This window comes from Oncorhynchus mykiss, chromosome 8 (assembly GCF_057628025.1).
Source record: "Oncorhynchus mykiss isolate SJ-2025 chromosome 8, ASM5762802v1, whole genome shotgun sequence".
NCBI classification, from domain to species: domain Eukaryota; kingdom Metazoa; phylum Chordata; class Actinopteri; order Salmoniformes; family Salmonidae; genus Oncorhynchus; species Oncorhynchus mykiss.
The window spans coordinates 59,077,851-59,101,336 of NC_143029.1; the positions used below are offsets into that span (position 1 = coordinate 59,077,851).

The window sequence follows — 23,486 nt, forward strand, 5'->3', positions numbered from 1 at the left end:
GATGCTGCCACCACTATGCTTCACCATAGAGATGGTGCCAGGATTCCTCCAGACATGACGCTTGGCATTCAGGCCAAAGAGTTCAATCTTGGTTTCATCAAACCAGAGAATCTTGTTGCTCATGGTCTGAGAGTCCTTTAGGAGCCTTTTGGCAAACTCCAAGGGGGCTGTCATGTGCCTTTTACTGAGGAGTGGCTTCCTTCTGGCCACTCCACCAGAAAGGCCTGATTGGTGGAGTGCTGCAGTGATGGTTGCTATTCTGGAAGGTTCTCCCATCGCCACAGATGATCTCTGGAGCTTTGTCAGAGTGACCATCGGTTTCTTGGTCACCTCCCTGACCAAGGCCCTTCTCCCCTGATTGCTCAGTTTGGCCGGGCGACCAGCTCTAGGAAGATTCTTGGTTGTTCCAAACTTCTTCCATTTAAGAATGTTGGAGGGTACTGTGTTCTTGGGGACCTTCAATGCTGCAGTAATTTTTTAGTACCCTTTAGTACACAATCCTGTCTCGGGGCGTTACAGGCAATTCATTTGACCTTATGGCTTGGTTTTTGCTCTGACATGCACTGTCAACTGTGGGACCTTACACTGCTGCTCCCGAGTGGCGCAGCGGTCTAAGGCACTGCATCTCAGTGCAAGAGGCATCACTACAGTCCCTGGTTCGAATAGATGCTGTATCACATCCGGCCATGATTGGGAATCCCATGGGGCAGAGTACAATTGGCTCAGCGTCGTCCAGGGTTGGCCGGGGTAGGCCATCATTGTAAATAAGATTTTTTTCTTAACTGACTTGCCTAGTTAAATAAAGGTTAGATTTACTAAAAAATACACTGGTGTGTATTGTCCAATCAATTAAATGTACCACAGGTGGACTCCAATCAAGTTGAAGAAACATCACAAGGATGATCAATGGAAACAGGATATACCTGAGCTCAACTTTGAGTATTGTGTCTAGCTTGATGAGAAAAAATAAATATGACAAGATGACAAAAATAGTGACAAACAATACTATGTAGCCATTGATAAATTAGCCTGATATAGCTTCGGCCTACCATGCTGCACGCTATTGCACCCCTTTTCTACTGTATACCAGTCATGTCTGCAAAGCACTGTAGCGAATACTATCGACATAGTATACTGCAGTCATGCCCGCAAAAACACTACAGTGAATACTATAGTAAAGTCCGCAAAAACACCACAATGAATAATATTGGACATAAATATAGTAATACTAGTACTTAGACCATAATATACTGTAGTATTTTTGTATGTGGGTTAGCTGTGAATGTGTAACATGTTTGACGGTTGTACTAGGACATCAATGGAAATACATTTGAAACGTTTTGTTATTCTTGACAAATTCCTAAATGCAAATTCCTAAATGTTAAATAAGAACAAATTCTTATTTATAATGACGGCCTACCAAAAGGCAAAAGGCCTCCTGCTGGGACGGGGGCCTGGGATTAAAAATAAATACAATATAAATATAGAACAAAACACACATCACGACAAGAGAGACACCACAACACTACATAAAGAGAGACCTAAGGCAACAACATAGCACGGCAGCAACACATGACCCACACAGCATGGTAGCAACACAACATAACAACAACTTGGTAGCAGCACAAAACATAGTACAAACATTATTGGGCACAGACAACAGCACAAAGGGCAAGAAGGTAGAGACATCAAAACATCACACAAAGCATCCACAACTATCAGTAAGAGTGTCCATGATTGAGTCTTTGAATGAAGAGATTGAGATAAAACTGTCCAGTTTGAGTGTTTGAGTGTTTGTTCCAGCTCGTTCCAGTTGCTAACTGCAGCGAACTGAAAAGAGGAGCGACCCAGGGATGTGTGTGCTTTGGGGACTTTAACAGAATGTGACTGGCAGAACGGGTGTTGTAGGCTGCAGTAGATATCTCAGATAGGGGGGAGTGAGGCCTAAGAGGGTTTTATAAATAAGCATCAACCAGTGGGTCTTGCGACGGCTATACAGAGATTACCAGTTTACAGAGGAGTATAGAGTGCAGTGATGTGTCCTACAAGGAGCATTGGTGGCAAATCTGATGGCCGAATGGTAAAGAACATCTAGTCGCTCGAGAACACCCTTACCTGATGATCTATAAATTGTGTCTCCGTAATCTAGCATGGGTAAGATGGTCATCTGAAACCGGGTTAGTTTTGCAGCTGGGGTGAAATAGGAGCAACTGCGATAGAGGGAACCAAGTCTAGATTTAACTTTATCCTGCAGCTTTGATATGTGCTGAGAGAAGGACAGTGCACCGTCTAGTCATACTCCCAAGTATGTGTATGAGGTGACCACCTCAAGCTCTAAACCCTCAGAGGTAGTAATAACACCTCTGGGAGGAGGGGCATTCTTCTTACCAAACCACATGACCTTTGTTTTGGAGGTGTTCAGAACATGGTTAAGGGTAGAGAAAGCTTGTTGGACACTAAAAAGCTTTGTTGTAGTCTTTAACATAAATGGATGAGAGAACTTCCTCCTGCCTGAGCTATGTTGTTGATGTAAATTGAGAAGAGCGTGGAGCCTAGGATCACGCCTTGGGGTACTCCCTTGGTGATAGGCAGTGGCTGAGACAGCAGATTTTCTGACTTTATACACGGCACTTGTTGAGAGAGGCTAGCGGGAAGGTTCCTGTCTTTTTCCATGGCTAACATCTGAGAGAATTCCGGCATGAACTCCCCAAGGACAGCACATTCAAATCAAATCAGCATAGACAAAGCTAGCAGTAAAAGCTATCAGTCCAATCCATCCCAAAAAAATCTAAAGTGGGGGGCCTCCCGGGCGGCGCAGTGGTCTAGATATGGTGGCGCAGTGGTCTAATACTACAGTTTACTAGTAGTAAACTGTAGTATTTTTTTATGTGAGTATATTGCAGGAAAAAGCTGTTTCACCCCTCTAAAATAATGGGTGCATGATGGCCCTGTACGTAGCCTAGGCTAGTGTACCAAACTAACACAAAGAGCCCACAAAGCTGTAGTCCTAATTTTGGCATTCTAAAGGGATTCAACCATAATGTATAGGCAACGTAAAATGATTCATATAGCCTACAAAATATGTGAAATGCAAGCGAATGCAAGTGACGCAGGCGCTGCATTCACCAGTGCGCCTACTAGGTAGAGCATGTCGCCATACTGTAGCTGCGCTCTTGCCCCTGCCCTGTCTGTAAAGTCCTTTGTATGAATTGCGAGCAAACAGGCAATCCCACCGTGCCCCATTCGCTTGCAGACGACTGTAGCCGCTGGATAGAAACAACTACTGTCGCTGCAAATGCATCTGTCAGAAAGAGAAAGACGCGCAATAACTTCTTCAACAATCGAGTGATAGCCTACAGTTTTCAAAGTTACACCGTTTTACCTTCGTTTACCAAGTCCGTCGTTGATAGTGCGACGTACGTTGATAATGTAAGTTTTTTTCTTTCTTCAGTAAAACCGCGAACGCATGCGAGAGCATCACAGTTTTCCATTTTTAGCATCCAACCCTAGACTTTTGCCCAGTTCGACCATCGGTCTTCATAGTACCTTCAACTTTTGAGGACTCAAAAGTAGACGCCGGAGTGGAAAAGCTTGTGTGGAGATTGATGTTTTACTGAAATGGACGTGAGAGTATATCCACCTCCACCACAGTCTTTATCAGCAACAGATTCTTCCCGATTGGGACCATTGCAGTATCCTGATTCCCCGTACTGCAATAAGGTGAGTCGCATCTGGACGAGGCTATAGGAATATAGCCTATTTGTTTAATGTCGTACAATGTGTTATGGATATGCATAAAAACGCTCTTCAGAAAGTGGAGTTACGCACTGCCCTGAAAGAAAAGTACTTTATGTCCATCCATTTGAAAGCAATGACAACAGGAACAAACATTCATGCATAAAATGTCAGTTATTTCATGTCGTATAAATATTTATTGCTTATTTTACCCATAGCTTAATTGTGCATGGTTGGCAGTGTGTATAGCTAGCTGGTGATGAACGCAGCGCTATCAATGTCAGTGAAGTTTCTTCCAAAGCGCTCAACTGAGTTTTTATCTAATTTAATGACACAAAATAGTAAATGTTTCTGTCATTGCGTCACTCACATAATTTAGGATAGAATGGAATAATCATCACAAACATGACGTATGTTGAATGCAATCTTCTAGCTCTGGTTATGTGGAGTAATTGTGCCTCTGTTACGCACTGTAACTCAACTCTTGTCTTGTTTATACACATGTACTTTCACTATAATAAAATCATTGTAATTTACTGTCTGCTTTCAAACCCACAGTTTAAAACGACTTTCACATTCAGGTTGTCTGAACAGGTCCTTTTCCGCATAATGATACTGTGCTTTGCTGTGTGTGCGTGTGTGTGTGTGTTGGAGTGTGTGTGCGTGTGTGTTTGACTGTGAGTCCGCTTGTGGGTGCGTTTGTGTGTGTGCTGCTGTGTATGTGTGTGTGAGGGAGAGAGGAAGAGAGAGCGAGCATAAGCGAATGGGGGTAGGGATTTTGAAGGGAGGGAGGGGTAGAGTGGGGTTTGGGGGTTGTACTATTTCTATGCCTTTTGATTCACTGCTCTGTCTTTTTTATATAAGATCTCTGAAGTCTCTGCAGGGAAAATAGAGAGCGAAAGAGGGTGAAAGAGAGAGAGAGAGAGATGGAGTAGGGGCATGTGTCCTATAGATATCATCTAAAAGATTACATTGTACTGTTTGAGCATGTCCATGCAGTATAAACACTATCCTAGATTTTCCATTTTAGCGTTCAGTGTAATGAGATGGCGGGTGGGGGGTTCATATATAATGAGAGAGAGGAGAGAGAGAGAGGAGAGAGCGAGAGAACGACTAAGAGAAAGAGAGAAAAGGAGAGAAAAAGAGAGGAGTGTGCTATAACCAGAGAGAGAGAGAGAGAGAGAGAGAAAAGCGAGAGAGAATCAGAGAGAGAATGAGAAAGGAAAAGAGAGTGTGCTGGAGAGAGGGAGAGAGACAGAGAGGGGCAATGAAAGAGATAGAAATGTGTGTGGTAGAGGTAGAGAGAGAAGCCCTAGCGCAAACACATGTGATTGTGAGAAGGGAGCGAGGTATTTCCAGTGCAAACAGACAGAGATGGCCTGTGTGCTGCTGTACGAGGTCTCTGTATGCGCAATTACCCAGTGATAGAGCCACTTCTATACCGACTTCACTGTTATCTACAACATTTGTTCCCAAACTTTTTATAGTCCGGTACCCCTTCAAACATTCAACCTCCAGCTGCGTACCCCCTCTAGCACCAGGTTCTTTCTATATTTCTTGCAGGGCATCACTGTTGTGACTGCTGCTCTGTCTAGGCAGAGGTTCTGTTCACCCCTTGTTTCAATCAAAAGCATGGGTTGATTCTGGCCCATTTCTCCCGAGCTGACAAGGTAAAAATATGTCGTTCTGCCTCTGAGCAAGGCAGTTAACCCACTGTTCCCCGGGCGCTGTCGATTAAGACAGCCCCCTGCACCTCTCTGATTCAGAGGGATTGGGTTAAATGCAGAAGACACATTTCAGTTGAAGGCATTCAGTTGTACAACTTACTAGGTATCATCCTTTCTTTAGAGTAGATTGGCTGTTTGGCCAGACATTCTGTCCGACTCCATCATCTCCAATGTTATTCATGAACAGCTCATGATCACTTGCCATTTAGCCAAGTTGATGCGAAGTCATTTAGAAACCTGTTTAGAGTGGTCCAGAATATAATTTCATGTTATGATTTTGATCTTTTACTGTAATAACATCAAATGTTGGTTGCTATGGCAGATGGGGTTGATTGGTCTTGTTTTGTGGAATTGCAGAAAGAGGGAATGACATTTCCAAGCTTTTATTGATGGCTGGGTACCTTTTGATTTTGTGACAGTTTTCATTGATTTAGAGATGGTTGAAGAAATGACAAGGCTTCATGTAAACAGTCTTCAACGTGCCTTGGATGCATACATTTTGCTTATTGGTTCTAATCGAAGATGATACATCTGACATGTCAGTTCTGTATTCTTGTCATGGACTTTACTTTGTTGTATAGGCACTGTGGTGTCTTTGTCTCTGTGTGTGTGTGTGTGTGTGTGTGTGTGTGTGTGTGTGTGTGTGTGTGTGTGTGTGTGTGTGTGTGTGTGTGTGTGTGTGTGTGTGTGTGTGTGTGTGTGTCACCGTTCTGTATGTGAGTGACTGTGTGTGTGTGTTTGTCATCTGTCTGTATGTGTTTGTGTACGTTTGTCTTAGCCTCAGGCATTTTCAATTTAGTGCAAATTACTGAGCTCTTTGGTGGTCCTGGATCTCTGAGGGGCTCTGGGAAGTCGACCCCGACATTAATACTCTGTCCTTTGTGTTTACTAACCAAGCACACGCAGCAGCTCAGACCTGGGTTCAAATACTATTTGAAATCTTTGAGCGTTTGCTCTAGCCTGCTTGGAGTGCCAGATGGGCGCGGTTTACAGTTTTGGGAGTATTTTATTGGTCCATTAAGCCAGGCAAGCTCAATCAAGCACAGGTATAAGGTATTTCAAATGATTTAAATAATATGTGAACCCAGGTTTGCACAGCACAGGGCCCAGAGCAGGCAGGCAACACAGCAGCATAGCAGTTAGGCTCCCGGTCAGACTCATCCACAGAGAGCTGGCTCGAGTTTTGAATATTATCAACATTACTCATCTATATTTCCATTTTTGGTATTGACATTTGATACTACTGCACATGTACATTCACGATCCTAGCAACAGAGACAACTTTGAGCTTCTAGTCTCTGTCAAGCTTAGTCATCTTAGTAATGCAACTTACTGATTGATGTAGGACAATAGTTCCAGATCTACTTGCTTAACTTGCTATATTACTCACTATACATCACTGTGTCAGCAGTGGTCTCTGATTTAATGAAGAAATACTACATTAACATTCCAGGGTTTTTCCTGGCTCACAAAAGGTCTTCGGTGGTGCCTCAGTTTCCTATGCAGGAAAAATCCTGCATTTTATTTATACTTACAGCACTGTTCTGGATGTGTTGAGAGGAGCAGGAATGTAAACCTGACTACATACCTAGATATCAATCTGTTTTTAAAATGTTCACTACTTCAAAAGCAACACTGTAAATCTGAATCCGGATCCCAACTAACATACATTTACTGTACAACATGGATACAAGCACAATATGTCCCTGTCGTCTTCTGTGAACAGTAAGTTGCTTTATGCATGCGTTGAAATTCATAAGCATGTTATAAAGCTTTAGAAGCCTGCTATGAACCTGTACTAAGGCTTCATAATCTGTGGAATTACACTGAGGGATATCTACGGGGTTGTGGCTAGAGTCAACAGCTTATGTCAACAAGATACTCCGGTGGGTTGGATCAACATACTGTAGATAGATTGTCCACACAGTGTGGAAATGTGCCTTTGGCTTCATTCAATGACATTAGCTACATATATGTTTCCATTAACTTGTCCAGTGATTTTTTTTGTCAGCATTTTAAAAAGTTTGCATAGAAAATAGATGCGACAAAGTTTCCATGTAACTATTTTGCGTCGATAAAAACAGCTGGACGTAATGTCATACCTATAAAAAAATATATGTTTTTTTTCTCAAAAACCTACAGTGTGGAATAAAAAAGTAGTGGCTGAAGTATTTCCATTACCCATTTAGACAAGTTGTGCATTAATAAATTGCCGAAAGCCTCTATGCCCTCCCACCTATCTGTTTCACGTCTCAGGTATACCCCGCGACAGCCTCTATGCCCTCCCACCTATCTGTTTCACGTCTCAGGTATACCCCGCGAAAGCCTCTATGCCCTCCCACCTATCTGTTTCACGTCTCAGGTATACCCCGCGAAAGCCAGCATGTAGGCTAGAATGCAACGCCATGGTGAAACTACCTGTGGATCTGAAATAATTGGATGGTGAAACTTGCCAGCCAACCAGAAAAGCAAGCCGAAGCAATTCTTGAAAGTCAGGACAATCCTCGTCCTGCAAAGAAACATGATTTGTATTGTTGAACATTTTTATTTTGCAAGCAGTAAGGCATTTAAAATGAAACGTGGAGTGGAGCTTTATAAGTTATGTGACGACATCACATTACCGTCACCATTTATCGCAATAAAGAAGGTTAGACAACATTTTAAAAATCCACACCGGTCCTACAAAAAAATAAATAAATGGATCTTTAGAAAGCTTCTCCTATATCTTCCGTTTGCATTACACATGTTGCACATTTTTGTTGTTGTTGCAATATTGCTTTTGTCTAATAAACCTGGATCAATGGATCCTGCCTATGACAGGCATAAAATACATTAACATCATTTGAAACATCAGGATGCTTGATGGTCACACTACGAACTCCACTCATAGATGTGCAGCCCAGTCAGTCATCTTTATGTTCTTCACCGTAGTCATTTGTTTATAGACTCCTGCGGTTGGGTCAATCCCCAACAGACGTTTGGTTGTAAGACTAAGCTCTTCACCCACCCGTAAGATAAAAACCCTGCCCAGTGACCATCAAGCTTTAGTGGTATTAACGGAGGTAGTACTAGGCACACGTTTAAAGTAAAACAGCTTTAGTATTTGAGGGAATCCTCCTCAGTCCTATTCATAAAGCGACTCAGTGTAAAATTGATCATCTAGGATCAGTTTCGTCTTTTCGATCATAACAAATAAGATTATATGGCCACGGGGGACCTGATTCTAGATCATCACTCATGAACATAGGTCCTGGTCCTGGAGTAACCCTTTGGACTACGGTCTTGATCAGATTCCCCATAAACACAGGGTTTATGCAAGTTCTGTAGTAACGTGTTGTATGTGAACGTCTTCAGTCGCACCATCTCAACCAAACCTAGATTTTTATAGCCCCACATATGTTGTCAACATGTCTGTTGTGTTGGCTGCTAAGCACTGTGAGTCTATGTAAGCGTATGTAAATGCCATGCTCCCACTTAACCTATGCTAAGTGCATGCACACTATTCAGCCTTAAAGGGATAATTCAGGATTTTGGTAATGAGGCCCTTTATCTTCTTCCCCAGAGTCAGATTAACTCGTGGACACCATGTTTATGTCTCTGCGTGCGGTTTGAAGGAAGTTGCTAACTAGCGCTCGCACAATGACTTCAGTTTCTGTATTGTCTACTTGTTCAATGTTTGTGAAGTCTGAATTTGTAATTGTTTGTAATGTCTTATTAATTGGTGTTGGACCCCAGGAAGATTAGCTAACGTTACGGAGTTAGCTAATGGTTACAAAATTCACAAATTCACTGGAAGTCTATGGGTATCTGCTAGTTTTTGGGTATCTGCTAGCAAGCTAGCAGATACCCATAGACCCCCAGTCATTGCACTAACACTAGTTAGCATTGGCTCAATAAACTGCCTCTGAATTATTTCATACTGGACACAGTGACATAAAAATGGTATCCACGAGTTGCCCTTTAAGTATCCCTTTAAGTAATGTACAGAATACACACATGACAAATGGACCTCATTGGCTGTTCTTTTTGCTCAGATGCTTTTCCCATTACTAACATCATGAGTAATGATATCAGGTCAACTCTGACACATAATTACTTCACATTACCTTCCTGCATGTACTATGCTTCTTATATGTTTATTTCTTTGTTATCTTCGCTAATAGGATATAATAGAATAGAATAGAATAGAATAGAATGAGCCTGGTTTCATAAGTCATGTGCCTGGTGATATTGAAAGTCTTACAGATGTAGGATCTTAATCTGATCACTATTTTGTTGCTGAGAATTTTCCTGCACAGAAGGAAATGCAAATATGAAGCTTCTTTAGTGTTTGCAATTTGCACTTTGACATTTCAGACTTGATTTGCCCTAACGAACAATTTATAAGCGTCTACAAAAAAAGTATTCACATTTCCTGTTGCTGCAGGATAATTCTCTTGCTGTAGTAAACTGGGTCAAATTAAGATCCTGCATCTGTATATATTATTTTTCTCCTCCTTACAGTTTTCCCAACATTGCCCAGCTATACGTAACACTAATCTGTTGTTACACTGTAAACATTCACACAGTAGGATAGAGCCAAGTGAAAACCTCTGAGTCAGCTCTCTATCTCTCTCTCTCTCTCTCTCTCTCTCTCTCTCTCTCTCTCTCTCTCTCTCTCTCTCTCTCTCTCTCTCTCTCTCTCTCTCTCCCTCTCTCTCTCTCTCTGTTAGCTACCTCAGAGCACTAGGCTGAGGGCTTCCTAAAAAGCCAGGCCTAATTGCCAGCTGAATTCCTGCTTGCTGGTAACAATAGCAGGGACTCTTGTGAGTTCCTGTGCTGCGGCCAGCGGTCCACGGTTCACTGGGCGCTGTCGAAAGACATCGGGCCTCTGATTGACAGCTTTAGCCCAATGCCAGCAGAGGATTTAATTGCGCATCATGTGTGCCTATTGGCAGATAGAGAAACTCAGAGGAATGGCTATGTGGAACTGTGGTGCTACTGTAAACACATACACAGACATATGTATTCTTGCACATTTGCAAGCGAGCACACAGAGGACAGGTTGCTATCCGACAACTAGAATGACGTTGATCTGATTCTGATTAGTACATCGTCTGAGGTAATTGGGTTGTTTGTCCGTATCCATTTGTGGCCTGACATGTTTGTCTTTTTCCGCTAAGCATTAGAATAGGAGGACAGCTTGTTTCTGAGTGCTGTTTGATGAGTGACTCATGGAACAACATGACATAGAATGGAACTGAACTGCATCATCACCTGGTGATGTCATGCCAGGTTCAATATGGATTTGGGATGTAATGATTTTCTCATAGTTTTTTAATGGTCAAAGGAAAGTGTACTGTACATTTCCTTTCGGCTGAGGTACCTGGCTAATTGTTTCTACTGTGTCTGTGATCGTTAGCAGAGATCGAGTTAGATCGTTCTGGTCAATGAGTGTCAGAACTTTTGGAAAATAACAGTGAATGGATGATTTGGCATAGTGTGAAATTCATAAATTCATCATCCCTACATAATAATAATAATAAGAAGAAGAATTTGCTGGGTGCTTACATTTGTGCCATTTCACACATGTAAAAGTGTGTATTAATACGCATGTGTGAATAGGAAATGTTTTTTTTTTTTTTGCATATCCCAACTCTCTCTGAGACACCCTCAGAGAGTGGGGCTACGGCCATTTTAATTACGTTGAAAAGTCAGTGGTCAAAATCACCAGTGTGTGTTTACAATCTCAGTGACTGTGTTGAATATATCACCAATGACTGTAATGGTTTTCTCAACCATATGACGCTTAAAGAAGGACAGCTTCCAACTTCTGTCAAATCTGATCCAAAACCCACTGCCTCAATCCTTCATAATGAGCTGGGGGTGATGGAGTGTTACAGAGACGAAGGATCAGCTAATTAAGTCTCTGAACATAATGATCATAAAATCTGGACTAGTGTCGGTTCCAGTTTGGCGCGGTTAGCCATGTTTTTACCGTCTGTATCGTACCCTGAGAATCCCTGGCACCGAATGGTGATAGGGATCCGTCTGCCGAAAAGCGCAGACACACACACATGCGGGAACGCACACACACACACGCACACGCACACACACACACACACACACACACACGCGCACACACACACACACACACCTCCCTGGCTTGAGTGTGCCCAAAGATAGGCCACATATGAATGAGTGATTAGGCTCCTGGTTTGATACAGTCCAAACAGATGGGCCGTGAATAACAGATCTAGTATTGCCTAATTGTTTGGTTTATTCTCCAAGCAAAACATATTGCAATCATTTTCAAATTAAGAGAAACCCCCCCCCCTCGTTTTTTCGTAGTTGATGGATCGAGTGAGTTGTTGTGGTGTTTGGAGCTTTTGGAGAAACGGTAAGGTTTTCTTTATTATGGTATGACCATTATTGACGACTACAGTGACCATTATTGGCTACTTTCATGTGTTTAGACTGCCTGTCATAACCATGATTTATGCATCTTCTTTCTTCTTAGATAATGACTGTCTTAGCTAGTGTTTTTTCTGTCAAATTGCTCTTTGTTTTGTGTGCCTGGATAATCCTTTGTGTAATGTTCTTTGTGGGCGTATGTGTGCGTGTGTGTTTGGTGTGTGCGTGTGTGTTTGGTGTGTGCGTGCGAGCAAACCCTTAACAATAGTGTGTCTCCCATTGTCCTGTGAAGGGTGGTGTGTCTCAGTGTGTGTGTGAGTGTGTGACCTTCCTCCGCTGACTCCTCCACCTGCTCCAAGGCCTTTTGGCTCTGCTGCCCACTCACAGCCCTTTATACCCAAGTGTTTAAGTGGCACCTGTCCACCTTTTGATGCCTGTACAGGCTTCACTGATCTTAGGACCTTTGTGCGTGCGTACCTGTTTGTGTGCATGCATGTGGAGGTCAGATCTTGTTTCATGACTCAGGCAGGTGGACCTTATTGCTTACTGTATCTTGGGTGGGGTTCTGGGCGGCATCATTATCATCATCATCATTTGGAACATAGCCCATTGCTGTCATTCTATAGTACCATCGACAACTCTGATGCTATAAGCATATTCGGGGGGCAGGTAGTCTAGTGGTTAAAGCGTTGGACTAGTAACCGAAAGGTTGCAAGATTGAATCCCCGAGCTGACAAGGTAAAAATCTGTCATTCTGCCCCTGAATAAAGCAGGTAACCCACTGTTCCTAGGCCGTCATTGAAAATAAGAAATTGTTCCTAACTGACTTGCCTAGTTAAATGAAAATATCCCCGCACACTGTTATCAAATAGCCCAATACCAACAACAGCAGATAGCTTTGGATGCAGTAAACCTATAAGGTCTTGATAGGCTACTATTACAGATTAAACTGCAGAGCAGAGCAGTTCTCGTATCCACTACAAGCCACAGAGACAGATAGAGCGGTCCGCTATTTATAATGAATGATAATTTATAAATGGCCTCCCACGTACACATTAAATAGGTCAAGAGGTGGGTTTGACCTCTAGCCCTATATCTGTACCCTTATCCTCCTCGATTCTACGGCGTTGTAATTCCCCCCAGTCTTTTCTCTGCGTGTTTTCAGTCTACTATATACAGTATGTGGCCTGAGAACAGCTGTATTTGAACTTACCATCGAGCCAGAATAGCAGTGGTTGAGAGAGTAATTGCATGTTTGACTTTGAGGGAAACTGCAGTAATTCAGAGCTCATGGTCGACTTTGCTGCTCCGAAGCGACGCACGCCCTTGCACTTCAGTTTTAAACGCTAGGAGACCTATGTTTTTTGATATATTGGTAGACATTTTTGTGGCACCTACTGTGGCACCACTGTATAACTGGTTGTTATCGTACTATTACGCAGTAGTTAGTTACCCGGGAAAAAGTCAGGTAATTCGTTTACTGGGTTGCCATATTCTCTACATTTACATTTGAGTAATATATCTGAAGCTCAGATTTTGTATTATTTAGTTGTGGTTACCTGGTAAAAACGTATGGTAGCCTAATCAGTTTACTGGGCTGCCATATTCTCTGTGCGTTATGTTACCGGCATCATCATCAATATCAATTTACAGCCATAATCAAATAAGCAAGCATTTATATGCAGTGCCTAGGCAATATAACACAGGATACGATTTGAGAATAATATGTACAGTAACATAATGCATATTATCATGAGAAGAGAAGGAAATCGGAGGAAACTGAGCGAGAGGACTAACATCAAGGGCATTCCACTAGCAAACCAGCTGAGTCATATCCAATTTAGTTTTGCATCAGTCAGAGACTCTCAGTGGTTTAGTATGGAGTGCTAGACCAGACCCTGAAAATTCTTCCTAACCAGGTTTACCCTACACAAAGTAATCTCTCATAAGAAAAGATGCATAGCCATGCTTAAGTAAAGGACTCTCCCTCGCTGTCTATTAAATATTTTTTTTAAACTTTTCATATGGGACTGCTTATAGGTTTTTGCTATTGGTTGTGGGGCATTCTAAATGTTACAAAATGTTTAGGGGAAATCATATTTTGGGGTTTAAACGATAATCATATTTACCGGTGAAATATTCCTTTCCTGACTCAAAATGACATGTACCGACCCAGGTCTGTGCCCTGCCCATATCTACTATATAGGTTATTCACCAAGGCCTGGAGTTTTCCCTTGTCTGTTCCAGACTGGAGAATATAGTGCATTCGGAAAGTATTCAGACCCCTTGACTTTTTCCACATTTTGTTACGTTACAGCTTTATTCTAAAACGGATTAAATTGTTTTTTTCCCCTCATAAATCTACACACATTAACCCCATAATCAAAAAGCAAAAACAGGTTTGTGTGTGAAAATGTTTTACAAATAAAAAAAACGATATATCACATTTACATAAGTATTCAGACCCTTTACTCAGTACTTTGTTGAAGCACCTTTGACAGCGATTACATCCTCGACTCTTCTTGGGTATGAAGCTACAAGCTTGGCACACCTGTATTTGGGGAGTTTCTCCCATTGTTCTCTGCAGATCCTCACAAGCTCTGTCAGGTTGGATGGGGAGTGTCGCCGCACAGCTATTTTCAGGTCTCCAGATATGTTCCATTAGGTTCAAGTCCGGACTCCGGCTGGGCCACTCAAGGACATTCAGAGACTTCTCCCGAAGCCACTCATGCGTTGTCTTGTCTGTGTGCTTAGGGTTGTTTTCATCAAGGATCTCTCTGTACTTTGCTCCGTTCATCTTTCCCTCGATCCGGACTAGTCTCCCAGTCCCTGCTGCTGAAAAACATCCCAACAACATGATGCTGTCACCACCATGCTTCACCGTAGGGATGGTGCCAGGCTTCCTCCAGACGTGACGCTTGGGATTCAGGCCAAGGAGTACAATCTTGGTTTCATCAGACCAGAGAATCTTGTTTCTCATGGTTTGAGTCCTTTAGGTGCCTTTTGGCAAACTCCAAGTGCTCTGTCATGTGCTTTTTACTGAGGAGTGGCTTCTGTCTGGTGGAGTCCAATCAAGTTGTAGAAACATGTCAAGGATGATCAATGGAAACAGGATGCACCTGAGCTCAATTTCGAGTCTCATAGCAAAGGGTCTGAATACTTATGTAAAAGTGTAAGTTTACTAAATGTATTAAAAAATTATAAAAACCTGTTTTAGCTTTGTCATTATGGGGTATTGTCTGTAGATTGAACAAAGGGAAAAAACATTTAATACATTTTAGAATAAGGCTGTAACGTTTTAAAAAAAGTGGAAAAGTCAAGACGTCTGAATATTTTCCGAATCACTGTATATTATGTGCTCAGGAAACTCCTGGTGCTATCTGATGATAACACCTGCCTTGCATCCTTATAACACTGTCCGTCCTGTTCCCATAGTAACAACAATGCCTGTTCCCTGCTCATGTCTGTCCTGTCCCACACAGACACACATCGGTCTAAAGTTGTCTTTCGGCACTGATCTAGGACCAGCGCACTTTCCACCATATCCTAACCCCAACCCTTAGTCTCCAAAACACAAAAATGACCTCAGAGGTGCTATTTCGCCCTATTCCCACAGGCACAGTCAGTCTGTACAGTCTGTACTGTACTGGACAGTCGCCATGGTAACAGGCACTATGGCTGTAGCGTGAGTAAAGGGTTCTGTCCTGCACTCTGTCCTGCGCAAACAGCAGGCGCCGTGGAGGCAGGGTGACATGGCAGATATATTACCCACTGTGTAAACCAGCAACAGCTGCACTGTTGTAATTAAACCCAGGTTAAAAAGGGAGAACCCTGCGCAAACAAAGGAGTCTGGTTACTATACTGAAGTGGCGGGTCCTGAGGTGTAGGGAGCGATTAGGTGTAATACTCAAATTCTTGGTCTATTTGAGACTAGGAGTCAAATGTTATGGATGAAATTGCCCCTAGACATATAAGGTCAGTTTGGATAAATGCGCCTGCTAAATGACGTGTATTATTTATTGATATATAATTACACTAGTTTAGCATCGTTGTCCCTAATGCCATGGAATTCCATGGTGCTCCGTGTGTATGCCACCTTCCTTTTGGCAGTTCTCTATGTTAAAAATGATTGGGATACAGTTTAAATTGAGTAGTTCGACGGCTATACATCAAAGTATATTTAGCGTTGTTTATTCGAGTCTAGCTATCTAGCCTATCGTAGCACAGTTCTGTGGTTGTAGCCTACGCTATCCCAGACGCATAGGACTCTCTCTGGGTTTGTCTTCCTCGTGGTCTGACAGCGCCAATGAGTCTCATCACATCTGTGTCTGTTCCTGTTTATATTGTACCTATCTATATGTTAATCTCATCTTACACTCACTCATCCTACACTCACCGGACAGTTTATTAGGTACACCCATCTAGTACTGGGTCGGACCCCCCCCCCCCCCCCCCCCAGAAACGTTCCACAGGGATGTTGGTCCATGCTGACGCGATGGCTTCACGCAGTAGCTGCAGAATAGACAGTGGTACATTCATGCTGTGAACAGCCCGTTCCATCTCATCCCAAAGATGCTCTGGTGGGTTGAGGTCTGAACTCGCTGTCATGCTACAGGCAATGTTTTTCCACTCCTCAACTGTCCAGGTGTTGGTGATCGCGTGCGTACTGGCTCCGCTTCTTCTCGTTTTTAGCTGATAGGAGTGGAACCTGATGTGGTCGTCTGCTACAATAGCCCATCCTTGACAAGGACCGACGAGTTGTGTGTTCCGAGATGCTATTCTGCACACCACTGTTGTACTGCGCCATTATTTGCCTGTTTGTGGCCCGACTGCTAGCTTGCGTGATTCTTGCCATTCTCCGCCGACCTCTCATCACGAGCTGTTTTCGCCCACAGAACTGCCGCTGACTGGATGTTTTTTGTTTGTCGCACCATTCTCTGGAAACCCTCAACACTGTCGTGCGTGAAAAGCCCAGGAGGCCGGGCGTTTCTGAGGTACTGGAACCGGCGGGCCCGGCACCGATGATCATACCACGCTCAAAGTCACTTAGGTCAATCGTTTTGCCCATTCTAACGTTCAATTAAACAGTAACTGAATGCCTCGATGCCTGTCTGCCTGCTTTATAAAGCAAGCCATGGCCACGTGACTCACTGTCTGTAGGTGTGAACAATTTTCGTGAACGGGGTGTTGTACCTAATAAACTGTCCACCGAGTGTGTATGTAAATGAGACACTAGTGGAGGTGTGATTCATGTTCATGCTTAGCGATAGGGACTAGTCATACTCTAGCTAATATGACGGTACTAGCTAGCCAAGGCTTCATTGCAGCTGGTATTAGATTTAACTTTTTGCCCTTTAGCTATACTGACTGACTTATAATAAGTCAGTTCACTAAAGTAGATTAGGCTGAACCACATATGAAGATCATCACAAGTTAAATTGTCTTCAAGAATCGCTGCTAGCAGCAACATCAATGATGAAGTCTCATATCCTTCTGTATCCTTTTGGAATTATGTCACTTCCTGTAGCAGAGAGCCCCATATTCGCTCTAGTATTATGTCTTTGTCGAAGTGACACATACACCATATATACAAAGATTCGGTTATTTCAGCCACACCTATTGCTGACAGGTGTATAAAATCGAGCACACAGCCATGCAATTTCCATAGACAAACATTGGCAGTAGAATAGCCTTACTGAAACTCTCGGTGACTTTCAACGTGGCACTATCATGGGTGCCACCTTTCCAATAAGTCAGTTCGCCAAATGTTTGCCCTGCTAGAGTTTCCCCTGTCAACTGTAAATGCTGATATTGTGAAATGGAAACGTCTAGGAGCAACAACGGCTCAGCCGCGAATTGGTAGGCCACGCAAGCTCACAGAGCGGGACCGCCGAGTGCTGAAGCATGAAGCGCGTATTAATCGCCTGTCCTCTGTTGCAACACACACTACCGAGTTCCAAACTGCCACTGGAAGCAACGTTAGCACAAGAACTGTTCAACAAGAGCTTCATGAAATGGGTTTCCATGGCCGAGCAGTCGCACAAAATTCCAAGCGTCGACTGCAGGGGTGTAAAGCTTGCCGCCATTGGACTCTGGAGCAGTGGAAACGCGTTCTCTGGAGTGATGAATTAGGCTTCACCATCAGTCCGACGGACTGCCAGGACAATGCTACCTGCCCCGATGCATAATGCCAACTGTAATGTTTGGCGGAGGAAGAATAATGGATCGGTGGCTGTTTTTCATGGTTCGGGCTCGACCCCTTAGTGAAGGGAAATCTGAGAACTACAGCATACAATGTCATTCTAGACGTATGAGTTAATAGAACATGTTACAGAACACTCTCCATGTAACACAGGTTCTCTATTAGAGTATCCCAATCCTTCTTAATTTATGATTACTCCAACAGACATACAGTAGATTATACATAACAGCCTCTGTCTGTCAATATGGTCTCAGGTTTAATGATGCATTAGTCACTTGATTCTGGTGGAGATGCTTCCCTAATTGTCCCATGGTGATTTCCTGATTAAAAGCTTAATGACTGAACAAGACTCGCAGAGTGAGTTTTGATATTCATAACAGATGGTGGAAATATTTACTTTTTTAGAATTGAGTAGATGAAATGTAGAGTCCGTCCAGGCCTAGTTTGTTCTATTTGGGGACTTATAAACTGCTCATTATTGATCTAATAAGCATTTTACCTGTTTGGCATTAATCACGTGTGACAACAGGTGAAGCGAGAGAAAGAGAGAAAGAGAGAGAGCGTCTAAATTGGAAAGGATGCCGATTCATGTTTTAATGAGGCATTGCGCAAGGCGTTCTGCCAAGAGAAAGATTCGCCCAACATCTGAATTAATTGGTCTGGAGGTTAGATTTTAGATTCACATAATGGGACTTTGACGCAAGGTTATGTTGGGGGGGGAACACAATGGCTGAAATGACAGCTCAGTTACTAGTCTGTTATCAGGTCCCATGGGTTTGCATTTGTTCTTTGTCATTGTACAAAGTAGTGATTGTGTGTTTGCGATGTGTAGTTGAATGCAGTGCGTATACCATATAAATAGGTTTGTGTGGTTACATATAACATGCCTTGTGTGTCATCATACTGTGAGTGATTAAATATAACTGTTGAGTTGTTTTTGGTTGTGTGTGCGCGCGCGATCATGTTATTTTCTGTTGTCATACTGCTGCACGTTGTACCACGGCATAAAGTAGCACAAAACCCATCCCCACCACTTCAAAGTAGAACACGCAACAAACACTTGTTGAGCTAGAAATAACCTGACCTACCTTTCAGCTGTAGCATCCTGAGATAGACTGATCAACTTTACCTTGTTCTAAACACGCTGCACAGTGTGGTTCTTCACACTACAGCGTTTAGAACAGTAAAATAGGAAATAAATGTGTTGTAGTTACAAGAGCAAACAAGCAAATCAAATATTTATCTTAGATTATGCACGGTCTGAAAGACATTCATGAAATGAAGGCGCTATAAAAACCACATTTTCTTCTTCCCAGATGAAAAGGAAGGCATCATATCCTGACTTGAAGTGCGAGGGCATAGCTCAAACCTCTGGCGTTAAATCATCAGAATGTTTTGATTACACTACACATCGTTATCGTTTTCGCCATTAAAAGCCCCTTATCCTCTGTCATTTTAACGAACTCCACAGAGACTCGTATTTTTTACCACTATGAAACACAGCGCCTTACACCGCTCACTCTTGTCTTTACGAGGCGGTGCCAGAGAGAGGGAAACGCTACCAATTCAATCAGAAGCAGGCTATGATTTATATAGGCCCGAGTCCCTACCCCCCCCCCCCCCCTCTCTCTCCCTCTACCCAGTGATATGAGCCACAGCAGGGCTCGGCCTGACCGTTACAGTCATACATTACAGTGCTGGGACATAGAAGAAGACACACTCAGCCCTGCTCCAGGCACTCACCAAATTGCCATTTGGAAAAAAAGAAGGGAGAGAGAGAGGGAGAGGGAGAAGTGGAAAAAGAAATCACTTGGAGATGTAATGCTCCACAGACAAAGGTTGTTCATCAGGGCTGTGATTTGGAGTCCAAGATGACTGCCACTCTTGATATTGAATACTGGGGAGCAGAAACAGAGATACAACACTCCTTCCCCATTTTACTCTCTCTCTCTACGTCCTCCACCCCTCTCTCTATTTTCATCCCCCCTCTTTCTCTTTCTCTTTCTTTTTCATTCTACCGGGGTCCTCTCTCTATTCCTCTCTGCCTATTTTTTTCTCCCTCTCTCTTCCCGTTCCTCTTTAATTTCCCACTCTACTCCTTATTCCTCTCTCTCTATGCCTTCCCTCTCCTTCTCAATTCCTCCCCTCTTTCTCCCTCTGTCTCCCTCTGACCCCTCTCCTCCCCTACCCCCTTCCCCCCTCCCCTCTCTCTCTCTCTCTCTCTCTCTCTCTCTCTCTCTCTCTCTGGCGACCCTGACCCACTTAGCTAGCTGCTTGTTATTCAGACTAGGGTTTATCCACAGAGAAAGTGTGTGTAATTTGGTTTGACAACAAAACCAGCCATGCTCCTCATAGGGTAGGCCTACCTGATATCAACAGCACTCCCCACACAGCCACAATGTGATAGTAGAAATGAAACACTATCAGATCGAGCCCACTGTGATGTTAGAGTGACAGAGAGAAAAACCACACACATTTGCAGTGTTGAATGGAAAGAATTGGTGATCTGAATAGGATCTTTATTTTGGGGGAAAAATGCTTGCATGCTGCAATAGTATGTCAAGACACTAAGATAATATATTTGATATATGAAAAGATATGTGTGCATAAAGCAAAATTAAGGGTTTTCGAGATAATGTTGACCTCCAGGTCTAATTTTCACAAGCTTTGGGTGTCATCACTAGGGCTTGCACAATTACTGTATAACCGTGCAACTGACGGTTTTGGATGAAGACCGTCATTAAAGTGAAATAACCATTTGTTTTAAAACCGCTGACCGAAGAAGGGACGGCCAGGCATTCGTGCGGTTGAGTCAGTTTCTGCGATAACAGATTTTTTTGTCATGTCAGTTGAGTTGAATCAACAAATCACAGCACAGATTGATGTCACACTTCCTGCTTTTACTTCTTGCTTTTACTTCCTGCTTTGCTCATATAGGTACACTCGCAATGACCGGCAGTCCACCCACTATGCTATCGTTGACTTGAATGGGGACGCCCCTTCTATCCATTAGTTTTGTTGCTATTCGAACGGTTATGAGGGAGACCGCGGTCATTTGGCCTGCCAATTACCGTCATCAACAGTTGAATGACCGACACAGCCCTAGCAGGAAAACTGCATTGCTATCCACTGCATATAGGGGACATGTTTTATTATAAGATAAGCATTTAGTTGCCACACAAAAGCTCTCAGAATACAGGATCTTCTCACGATTTGGTTTTATTTTCCTCTTCTCCGGGCTTCTCAGAGCAAAACTGATGAAGAGTGAAATAGGTTCCGCTGTTTGATTCACATCTTAACACGTAAGATGGAAAGAAAATGACAATCACCACAATATCCACTTTTTTTCTTCTCTTTTCTCTCTCAATCTTTTTCTCCCTGACTTTGTCAATGATATTCTAGACAGGGGACAGTATGTCGTCTGTATCAGTCTGTTTGCCGAAACTGAAAACGAGGGTTAGCGAACTAGCGAGTTAGCGTAGCTTCCATGATACGAAACTCTCTTCTGTGGTTGTCACTACATTTAATCAGACACTTTTCTCCTCCACACCTCCATGACCAAAACGACTTTAACGATAAAAGAGATTACCCTGTGCCCATCTGCGTCACAGGAGCCTATCGAGTACAACCAGGCAATAAAGGAAAGAGCACAGGTGCAGAGGCAGAAAATAGAACTCGCTCTATTTCATTACAGTATGTATCAGCGAGCAGGAGATCTGTCAGTTCGGCACATATCATCGTGCGCCAGAAAAAGCAAATGGATAAAGCCAATTTGACAAAGGGGTCAATATACGGCATCCAATAAAAAATAGAATCTACAAGAGCTGTCAGGGGCTATAAACATCACAGTAATGACCCAAATGCTCAAAAGAAATGCATTCAGATCAGATGGTTTCTCTCGCCTCGCTCAATGGCGTAGTCTAGTCTACTCTGCTTGGGTTAGTCTCTAGTTTGCCTTTTACGATGTTTACTGTATATTTGAGATAACTGTAGATTGATGACGAAGATGCCACACCCACGGTGCAACATCGTTTAACACGGTATCTTGCAAAGAGGCTGTGAGAGACACTGAAGCGACTATGGCCACTTTGATTGACTGACTATTAGTGTTGGGAGGAACAAGGCTCCTGAGCTAAACAATGGGTTACTGTATCATGCACCGAGACTATCCATCATATCCTACTGCAACCCAATGGGAGCTCTTTAGAGTTGACAGCAAAGAGCATCTATTGGTTTATCTGAGTCAATGGGCAGGATGAGATATTGCCAATTGTCGTAGAGGTCAGGGGTTATATAGTTGAAGTCGGAAGTTTACATACACTTAGGTTGGAGACATTAAAACTCGTTTTTAAACCACTCCACAAATTTCTTGTTAACAAACTATAGTTTTGGCAAGTTGGTTAGGACATCTACTTTGTGCATGACACAAGTAATTTTTTGAACATTTGTTTACAGGCAGATTATTTCACTTATAATTCACTGTATCACAATTCCAGTTGGTCAGACGTTCACATCCATTAAGTTGACTTTAAACTGCTTGGAAAATTCCAGAAAATGACATCATGGCTTTAGAAGCTTTTGATAGGCTAATTGACATCATTTGAGTCAATTGGAGGTGTACCTGTGGATGTATTTCAAGGCCTACCTTCAAACTCAGTGCCTCTTTGCTTGACATCATGGGAAAATCAAAAGAAATCAGACAAGACCTCTGAAAAAAATTGTGAACTTCCACAAGTCTGGTTCATCCTTGGGATAAATTTCCAAACGCCTGAAGGTACCACATTCATCTGTACAAACGGTAGTAAGCAAGTATAAACACCATGGGACCAGCAGCCGTCATACCACTCAGGAAGGAGATGTGTTCTGTCTCCTAGAGATTAATGTATTTTGGTGTGAAAAGTGCAAATCAATCCCAGAACAACAGCAAAGGACCTTGTGAAGATGCTGGAGGAAACAGGTACAAAAGTATCTATATCCACAGTAAAACAAGTCCTATATTGACATAACCTGAATGGCCTCTCAGCAGGGAAGAAGCCACTGCTCCAAACTGTTTGGCCATAATGACCATCATTATGTTTGGAGAAAAAAGGGGGAGGCTTGCAAGCCGAAGAACACCATCCCGACCGTGAATCACAGGGGTGGCAGCATCATGTTGTGGGGGTGTTTTGCTGCAGGAGGGACAGGTGCACTTCACAAAATAGATGGCATCATGAGGGAGGAAAATTAGGTGGATATATTGAAGCAACATCAGTCAGGAAGTTAAAGCTTGGTCGCAAATGTGTCTTCCAAATGGACAATGACCCCAAGCATACTTCCAAAGTTGTGGCAAAATGGCTTAAGGACCACAAAGTCAAGGTATTGGAGTGGCCATCACAAAGCCCTGACCTCCAATCCATAGAAAATGTCAGTTACACCAGCTCTGTCAGGAG

General features: G+C 42.9%; 1 protein-coding gene across 3 annotated transcripts in view; it reads left to right on the plus strand.

Moving 5' to 3' along the window:
• The first annotated feature begins 3,186 nt into the window (after positions 1 to 3,186).
• Positions 3,187 to 23,486, plus strand: part of LOC110530213 (thymocyte selection-associated high mobility group box protein TOX) — a 57,479-nt gene continuing 37,179 nt past the window's right edge. For 2 of the 3 annotated variants that reach the window (XM_036985769.2, XM_036985770.2), the window contains exon 1: positions 3,187 to 3,720. In XM_036985769.2, coding sequence (XP_036841664.2) covers positions 3,619 to 3,720 — 102 coding nt within the window. In that variant the 5' untranslated portion in view covers positions 3,187 to 3,618. The remainder of the gene's footprint in view (positions 3,721 to 23,486) is intronic. The other variant, XM_036985771.2, reaches the window with a different exon arrangement.